We start from the raw sequence: 9,275 nt of genomic DNA, 5'->3' as shown, positions 1-9,275 counted from the left end.
TGACATGTACAGGTAGGATACTGTATATTAGTTGTTGGGACCCCCTCCTTCGTGGGCCCCCGGCGGTCGCCTCCGCCGCATGGCCCAAGAGCCGGCCCTGGTCGAGCTACTCGATGGAGTTGATCGGGTCTCGCGCAATATCATCGGGTGCATTGAACTTGCAAAATTTGCTCTCTAGTGCCATGGTAGCAAGACCCATAAGATACCTGAGAAGCCTAGCCCACGACTTGATCGGTCGGGCGACATCTTCTCAGGGGTTGATCGGGTCGATTCATCCCTAACTGACTGCATCAAGCTAGCGGAAAATACTCTTCAAGCAGAAAATCGCAAAAATCGGAAGGACGTTAGATTAAAGACCTATTGGAAACATGAGAAGTCTAGCCCATAGCTCGATCGTTCGGGTGACATCTTCTCCAGGACCAATCAGATAGTTTTTTCGACACCAGCCGCGACAAGATGAAAGAAATCGGTCCTCAAATCCCCGATCCAGTGTTTGATCAGGAATTCGACGACTTTGCTGACACCAGATTTTGGTAAATCTGATGCAATTTTAAGTATGGAGATCATCGACTAATTAGTGTGCATCGGCAAGGATCACATGCTACGAGCGGGCATGCACACCGAAGGTTCGCATGTTTGTATGGTGCCGATGGAAGAAGGCCGATGCAGAAGCAAAGGGGAGATGGACCACATTGGGCCCGTGGGCCGAAAGGGCATTGCAGCTGATGGATCGAGAATTGGGCTGGCAGACTTCGTCAGCAAGTTATCGTGTCAGATCTAGGTTTAGTTTGTTTTTAGAAAGTTTATTTTTTTGTTAGTCACGTTATGTTGCCATCGACTAGGGTTTGTAGCCTATAAATATCAACCTACGGGCTTGTAATCAGATTTATCACGTCGATCAACAAAACACATTTACCCTTTCTAATACCTTTACCTTTTTGCCCTAGGATTAGGAGTAATGTAGATCTTATATGAGTTCTTCAGCAAGCTGGGCTGCATCGCCTCGACCTCTAGTTCGCCGCAAGTTACCATCACCGGGTATCCCAGATTTCATCTTCTGAGCGCATCGCTATCGTTGAGTCTGGTTCTAATCCTCCAGTTATCGAGTACTGATGAGCAAATGACACATCAGGTTGTTGTTTCTATATTTGCAAAAGAATCTAGAACAATAACAAAATCTTTTATTGAAGTTTGGTTCATTTTTAGTTGACGTGAATGCTTTAGCTATACCATACAACAATTTATTTATTGGAGCCAGTTTACGTGAGAAAGAAGACAAGAAGGAAAGAATGCATACAAGTCTCAGGTTGGACCATATGCAAAGCTGCATGCTAAAATGACCGAGATAGGGTAATTAGAATTGGTGCCGTATTATTTTAATATGTTCTAAAGTGACGCATGGCCTTGTGTTAGCTGGTTCAATTGTTTAATCAACTAGAGTCCGGGACTAATTTGAGTATGTGCCTGCGTGCACTAATAAAGGGCCAGGTCAGCCTTGTAACGGGGGATCGTGTTTTTTGTTATCGGGGTTTTCTTCTCCCAAGCAAGGAGGCGCTGCTGTCTCTCCTGCCGTGGCAACGGCTGCCAATCCAATCTAGGATTGTGGAGAGCTCGTGATCAGGTTAATTATAGCCTGGGCACGTGTCTTCGATCTCGTTGAGGTCTTTTCTTCTGATCGTGGTCAGGGTTTTCAAATCCGACCGGACCGGCATAACCGCCGCCCTCCGGTACCGGTTTACCGGACCGGTTAGACCGGTAACCGGTGGAAACTGGTTGAATTCAAATCCAAATTCAAATAAATTCAAAAACTCCCATGCAACCGGTTCCGACCGGTTTACCGGCCGGTTTGACCGGTTTGAAATTCAAAAGCTCCCGTGCAACCGGTTTACCGGCCGGTTTGACCGGTTTACCGACCGGTTTGACCGGTTTACCGGCCGGTTTGACCGGTTTGATCGGTGGGCCTTCATGGGCCGGCCCATTTTTTTTCTTTTTCTTTTTTGATTTAACTTTAAATTCCCACAAACTATACTAAATGAATGAATTTTTGAGAAAATTTGACACCATTAGATTCATCACACCTTGAAGTATTTTTAGGAATTTTTTGGGAATTTTTCATTTTTTGAATTCAAATTTAAAATTTGAATTTTGGCCGGTTGGGTACCGGCCGAAACCGGAACCGGACCGGACCGGTTTGACCGGTAACCGGTCAAACCGGACCGGTTCCCACCGGTTAGGTTAACCTGATTCGTGGTTCCTTGTGGACGCGGGTGGAAGATCTATCTAGGGTTTGGTTTGCATCGACTGTAAGCCGATCTCTTCCCTGCTGCTACTGCTTGTGGTGCTGGATCAAATCAAAACATTATTTTCTACTCTCTGGTTTCAATCGATTCCTATATATTTATCTATCGTTGCTGCTGCTTGAGTTTGGATTTATCAAATCGGAATTGCCTTGTCTATACACGGTGTACATCTGGTTTGGGAATTGGGCCAGTAATCTTGCCGCTCGGTTTCATTGTGTAATAACGAGATCATTTCTGATATTGAATCAAGTTCCGGGTGTGTTACTAGTTCTTGACTCAAGAAATATTCCTATTGGCCGGTGGTTCTGGTTGATCGTTTGGCTAATTATTATACGTCTGCTTACTTCTACTGAAATCAGGTTCTCCCCTTAAATTATTATATAGTACTAGGTGTATACCCGTGCGTTGCTACGGGAGCTGAATTTTTTTTAAAGCGATATATGGAGCATGAGCATGAAAAAACATGTAATTTCTAATGCAACAGTGGGAGTATGAAAAACATGTTTTGAGATCACATGATGAAATGAAGTGTAAGAAAAGAATCGTTGACTATACATACCAACTTCTTAATTTATGCATCTTTTAACAAAAAGAACAGAACTACAACAGTCACTACCAAAAAACGACAATTCGCCATGTGCCCGAATGTTTGCCGTGTGCAATATATCGGGCACACGGCAAACCAGCTATTTGCCGTGTGTCTCCACGAAAACACACGGGAAATAAAGAACACTAGGCAAACTGCGATGTTCGCTGTGTGCGAGGACCGGGCACACAGCAAACACCAAGTTTCGCCGTGTGCCGCTACTCACACCGGCAAGTTCCCAGATTTGAATCTAGAAAAACAAGTGCATCAGTTCAGAGAACCCTTCAAGGAGTGCATCAGATCAACTCTAAACTATTCATAAAAGTTTTGCAAACTATGGACTTTGTTGATGCTTGCTCTTTCACAAAGTTGTCCCTTGTCTGTGTTCAGTAATCATCAGTATATAAACTGATGATGTATATATATCTGATAAAGTATACTTGTGTTACTCTTAATCAGTATCAGAAGAGGGACACATATATTTCTTGCCTGTGTCCAGTCTTCATCTTTGTCAGTAAAAAAAGTGAATTTTGAATCAAATGATTCCTAAAAAAACAAACAAGTGAATCAGATGAAACAATCACATAGTTGAGAGATGCTTGATGATACTAAAATAAACTGAATAAAAATATTTCTATGTATAAAAAGATATGTTTGCTAGTGTGATCGGCTCAGCCAGTATAAAATATGCATATCTCATCCATGGCTCCTCATACCGGTCACACACTGTGTTGTCGTCCATTGCTCCATTAGGTCAGCTGGGTGGTTCTCCCTGAAACAGGGATGATTTCTTATCTCCGTGATGTCGATCCTCTGCATATTCAATTTCAGTGTTTAGCTCAAAGGAGACAATGTGCATAAGCTAATGGTCCAAAATTACATAAGCTACTCATGGTGGCTGGGTTGGCAACAAAAAACCTAAAAACAAGATCTTGCCACTATGGAGATATGTGGGCATAGTCGGGAATTGAGTACCACACACCCAGTATTCTTTGCCAAACAAATCATGATAGTATCTGAAATTAGAATGTACAACCAATTCACCAGAAGTAAGTGATGTTTATTAGATAAGCATTGTAACAAAACAGAAGTAGAGCCTAGACGTTCCTAATTTGTGTAGGCATGGTTGGAAAACTGCACTTGATATCAGCATAGCAAACAAGCAGCATGACTCAACATAAACTAAACTCTCCTGCAACAGAAAATAGAAGCTGATAAGCTGCAAAAGGTTGGAGTAAGATCATGTGCATACACCGGAGGCAGCGGTTCTTATAAGCTGCAAAAGGTTCAGCAGGCTCGGTTTTAGTTTTACAATTCAAATGCAAAGTGCTCGATGAACTACAGATCATACGAGGTGAATGGTGACTGATGAAAGATGCATAAGCAGGTTCGGTTAGCAGTAACAAATTTGATCAGAATCAGCAGAAAAAAGTATCGTCAAATTAGAGTTCGTTCATTACTCACGTTCTCAACTTGGCACAGGATCCGGATTAACGCCTGGTTCGCGGGCGTTCGCAGTTCGAGCGCCCTGTAGTTGAGGCGGGTGTCCTGGTCCACTCGGGGTCTTCCGGCTCCATGGCCCTCGAGCTCCACCGCCTCCGCTGCCGCCGTCGCGTCATCGAGGCTGGCTGAACGGGATGCCCGGTGTAACATACTTAAAATTCACTAACCAAAATCTCTCGCTAAAAAATTATTTTCAAAACATATTACAAAATTTATCTCTTGAGCTCGACTCTCTTACCATTTAAGCTGCATCTTGTATCTAATATCCATCTAATTATTTTTCTCCCTTCAATCTATCGATGCACCAATCCTCTTCCTCCTAATACAATCTCTCTTGCAATCTCTCCTTCCTGTCTATTCCCACGTTCAGACCTCAAGCAAAATACACTTGAGAGCCAGCACGTACACACACAAGCATCAGAGTAATGCACGATTCAGCATGCAAGCGCGTTCATGCAAACCATATTGCTGCTGGTGCTTCCTCGCTAATTAACGGCAGTGCTGCAATGCACAAACGTCACCTCCTTTTGTCAGCTCTCATCTCCAAGCTCTAGCAGCACACACGAACACCGCATGCAAGCTCACATGCCATGGCTCGCCATGCACCATCAACGCTGCCGTCGTCTCAGCTATGAGCTCGTTGACGCCGAGCTTCTGCAGCACACACTCGTTGTCCTTGCCGCGCGTCATTGCACAACTCCGTGTGCAGCTCGCCAAGCCAGGGCCCCCTTGCCGTGCCTCCACCACGCGCAGCACGCTGCCGCTACGCGCCACGCGCGCGCCACTGTGCCCCCACGCGCACCACACATCCGGGATGCTCGGCGCGCCACTCGACCTCCCGAGCCGTCACGGCGCCTGTACCGCCTCCGCGAATCGCGCCGCCGCTCCGCGACGCCACGACGAGTCCAAGCGCCATTAATGGACGCCGAGCTCGCCGGCCGGCCTCCACCGTGCTCCACCGCCTCCCAGCGCGTATAAAAGGCACCCAGGCTGCTCTCCGCCACCATCCCAAGCTCGACAAGCCTCCCAGCTCCGCCGCTCATCTTTCCCCTGCTCCAATTTCGCCATCCTCTGTTTTTTTTCCCCAAGAACAGACCTCTCCGTCGATCATCTCGCCCGGGCCATCTCGGTTCAATTCCTCCTACAGTGAGCACCTCCATGACCCTCCCCTACCAGCCCCAACCCACGGCCTGCCCCCTCCCTGCTGCCAGCGAGCTCCCCACGACGAGCTCTCGGAGCTGCAGCTATGGCTGTGGCTGCGGTAGTTGACCTCCGTTTCCTATGCCCGAATTCGCCAAAGTGGAACCCCCTCACCCTCCTCTCTCTTCCCATGCCCTCGAATTCGAGAACGGAGGCCGGAGCTGCCGCCGGCTCGAGATCGAGCACGCCAGACATGGCGTCGTGGCCAGGAAGAAGAACACGAGCTGCTCTGCTGCTCTGTTGCCTTGAGAGCACGTGTGGGCTTGGTCCCTTTGTGGACTGAAGTCATGGATGCTGGGCCGTCCAGCCTAGATGCTCACGCCCACACACAGACAGCCCATTAGGAGGACGTCACTCATTTAATCAAAGTTACTTTCCATTTTCGGAATTTAATTAAGAGCCACCAATTACATAGCCATATCTCCTCCGTCCCAGCTCCTTTTCGTGTGATTCTTTTTCCTAAATTCTTATAAAATATTATACTATCCATTCATCCTATTTTTGTCTCTCCTTCAACCCCGGTTTAGTCCTAAACCCCTAGTTAGCCTATCATTTCATGCGCCAAAAATCCTCCGATCTTCCCGAAACTCGACCACGCCATTTCTAAAATACTTTCAGCCGTGCCATTAGAAAACCAGCCAAAAATATTATTCCTATCACCGTATCTTAATTTCCTCTGATTTGAGCTCAACGATAAAATATTTATTTCTCTTTATTTGTTGTATGTTTTGTTTGTGTGCGCCGTAGACACCGGTGTGAACGAGGGAGAACCTGTCGATGAGTTCGCCGAGTAGTACCGCGAGCCGGAGCCTGAAGAACCGTACCGCAAGCAGGAACTCCCGGAAGGATTCGAAGACGGCAAGTTCAATCCCACCCTTTGATGCATGTTTTGTCCCAGTTTTTATAAACACAACCTATTGGCCTGTTTTACAAAACTGCATATATTTTGATTACTGAAAACATGGTTGGACAGCCACCCCTTGATTTGTTATGACCATTCTTTAACACCTAGATTAATGTCTGAATATGATTTATTCTATTTGGATGTTAATTGCTGCTAGAACGCTTAGGACCTTAAACACGGTACAACTTGTTTTATAAAGAAAATGCATGAGTGTGTGCGGGAAGGGAAAATGTGGAATTTTCGAAAGATGAGTTTAAGACAGGATGGATGGCACTTCTGTGTGAATTGCCAAATGGTGTGCTCGTACCTGTGTGGTTGAGCAAGGAAGGGAGATATCCATCTTGTCACAATTAAGGACCGAGTTGGTGTGTCATCTCACCTAACTCCACTATCGTGCAAACCACTCGACCGTTGTATGGGCAACGGCTTAGCATAAACCCCACTAGTTAGTCTGATAGCCATCAGAAGAACTGAGAGCAACGGGTGATCAAGGAGAAGGGATTAGCTCTGTGTGACTTATGCCCCGGTTAAAATCTCTGTGATAGGTCAATGACCCCTTGGTGGATCCTGTGATGGCTAGTCAGGTCTAGCTAAGGTGGGTAATGACTTTGTTGGGATCTGCACCGACACTAAGGTGATCGAGTTGTGGTACCCCGCTTATGGGTAAAGTTGAACACCACTGCAGAGTTAAAACTTATTCGAATAGCCGTGCCCACGGTACTGGGCGAGTTACGATGTGGTCACATAACTAGTGTTTCTTCTGGGAATGGACGGGTTGGCGTGAGTTGTTTTGGAAAAGTGTCCGGCAGCTGTGCCGTGTGCTACGGCGGATGAGGAGTCCGGTAGCAACTTAAAACTTGGATCATGTGTGGATCAACACTACGTGTTACTCGGTACAAGAAAACTTGCTTTGAAAATCCTTTCTTTCAAATGAACCCCTGCATAAAAATTAGCTTTCTGCAAATAAAACCCCAGCCTTAACCTTGATTTACCCTATGCATTATATTCTGTTTATACCCCCTCCGTGGGTGTGGTTGGACTTGCTAAGTACGTTTATACTCACCCCCATTTTTTATTATTACAGAAGAAGATCCAGACTTCATTCCCGAAAAGGTCGAGTAGAGGTTCCGTTCTGCACCCAACTTTGCCTGTGGATAGGGTCACCCGCAGGAAGTTTCGTATGACGCAAGACTCTGATGACCCCCTCTTCATAGTTAATATCGTCGTGTGGGTGTTAGTTGTTATCCTCGCGATAGTGGCGCTTCACTGCCCACTTCCGCGTAGAGTTGTACGGTGATGAACCATCTGATGTAATAAAAGTGTATCAGCCTCCTGGGACTGATATTGTATCACTTTTAAGTCTTCTATTATGAGGGGATGCTTCACCGGGCTAGCCGGCCTGGCGACGCAGCGGATCGTCCTGACGCGGACCTCGACATACCGAGCGGTGGCCCGGAGCACGGGGCGCGGGGCGTGGTGACGACGCCCTCGACGTCGACGACTGACTCCGCGGCGAGGGAGGCGGCGAAGCGCACCATCCCTGGGCTGACACCGGGGCTGTCGTCTCTGCCGGCGTGGACCACGCACTGCACCGTGTCCATGCCCTGGTGCAGCATGACGAAGGCCAGCCTACTACTGTGGGAGGCGACCGACCCTGCGGACCCTCGGAGCAGCACGGATCGGCAGTCGGGATGGCGCGGTGGTCGGGCGAGGGGGGCGCCGAGGAGCGCCGGGGATTCGGATCGGCGGCCGGACCGGCGCGGATCCATCAGAGACAGAGTGGTGGCACGGCGAGAACGGCGCGGATCCGCCGGGGACGGCACGGACTGGCGGCCGGGGACAGAGCAGCAACGTCCGACGCGGGGGTAGGTGGCGGCGACGGCGGTGAAGTAGGGGGCCGGGGTGAGGGTACGGCGCATAGACAACAGGGCAGCGGCGAGGTGAGCTGTCGATCTCATGCGGAGATCCGGCGACCCGCGCGCGTCGGGGAGGCAGAGTTGCACGCTGCGGCGAGCGGCGGCGCTGGGCGAGGGCGAGGCCACGATCGGCGAGCGGAGATCCGGTGGCGCGGTGGAGGAGGGGGGCCGCGGGTGAGGGGGGCGGCGCGGGTTGGCAGCAGCGAGGCGGAGGGTGTCGCAAACACTACTAGAAAACAGGCCATCGGTCCTGGCCAAAGGTACCAGTTGCTGTTACAGCTGGTACCTTTGGCCATCGACCGACCTTGTGGAGGAAAATTGGCACTGGGTGGTGGTTCCAACCGGTTCCAATGCGTGACCATAGGAACCGGTCTGAACCACCACCCGGTACCAAATGAAGATTGCGCTAAAGGCACCGATTTATAGGAATAACCGGTTCCTATGGTAATAAAATGTGGCAGCTGCCAGGAGCTCGAGCCTAAGGCACCGGTTGATGCCTTGACCCGGTGCTATTGAATTAATTTTAGCACCAGGTCATTGAAATCAACCGGTGCCTTTGGCCCGAGCCTATAAATACCCCAGCCCCTCCCCCTCTCAAGTTGTCGTGAACTCACTATTCATGGCAGCTGAGTGGGGTGAGGGGAGGCGAATTTTTGCTTTTTTTTGAGAAAAAAGGTTAGTTATTTTTCTTTATAACTTAGCAATTAATTTTTAGAAACAGTTATTACTTTATTTAGTTTATATATGTGATAATTATTTTTATTTCTAGCATCTTATTGTAGTTATATACGTTATCAATTTATTTGATATTTGAATACTATCAAATTATTGTATTTATATGTTTTTTTAATTTATTTGATAAGTGA

The 9,275-nt window shown here is 47.9% G+C and overlaps 1 protein-coding gene across 4 annotated transcripts; it reads right to left on the bottom strand.

Annotated features, from left to right (window-relative positions):
- Positions 1 to 3,105: 3,105 nt before the first annotated feature.
- Positions 3,106 to 4,781, bottom strand: LOC120660595 (aspartate--tRNA ligase 1, cytoplasmic-like). Of its 4 annotated transcripts, none has more exons than XR_005669673.1 (3): positions 4,351 to 4,620; positions 3,603 to 3,699; positions 3,106 to 3,136 (listed from the first exon to the last, which is right to left on the bottom strand). XR_005669673.1 is itself a non-coding variant. In XM_039939179.1 (3 exons), the coding sequence occupies exons 1-3, from the start codon at positions 4,537 to 4,539 to the stop codon at positions 3,422 to 3,424; spliced, it is 297 nt and encodes a 98-aa protein (XP_039795113.1). In that variant the 5' UTR covers positions 4,540 to 4,620; the 3' UTR covers positions 3,143 to 3,421. The 4 variants fall into 4 exon arrangements, 1 of the variants encoding a protein (XP_039795113.1); XM_039939179.1 differs by lacking the exon at positions 3,106 to 3,136 and adding an exon at positions 3,143 to 3,432; XR_005669671.1 differs by lacking the exon at positions 3,106 to 3,136 and adding an exon at positions 4,628 to 4,781 and having other exon boundaries at positions 3,457 to 3,699; positions 4,351 to 4,514.
- Positions 4,782 to 9,275: the final 4,494 nt, after the last annotated feature.

The sequence above is a fragment of the Panicum virgatum genome, chromosome 2N (assembly GCF_016808335.1).
Source record: "Panicum virgatum strain AP13 chromosome 2N, P.virgatum_v5, whole genome shotgun sequence".
Lineage (NCBI taxonomy): Eukaryota > Viridiplantae > Streptophyta > Magnoliopsida > Poales > Poaceae > Panicum > Panicum virgatum.
The sequence above is the reverse complement of the archived record's forward strand: the minus strand, read 5'-3'. Positions and strand labels throughout refer to the sequence as shown.

Bases quoted from the DNA above. Each gene is read 5' to 3' on its own strand.
- LOC120660595 (XM_039939179.1), bottom strand. From the start codon at position 4,539: ATGTTACACCGGGCATCCCGTTCAGCCAGCCTCGATGACGCGACGGCG. The intron at 3,700-4,350 runs GTGAGTAATGAA...TTGAATATGCAG, and splicing joins TCCTGTGCCAAGTTGAGAAC to AGGATCGACATCACGGAGAT.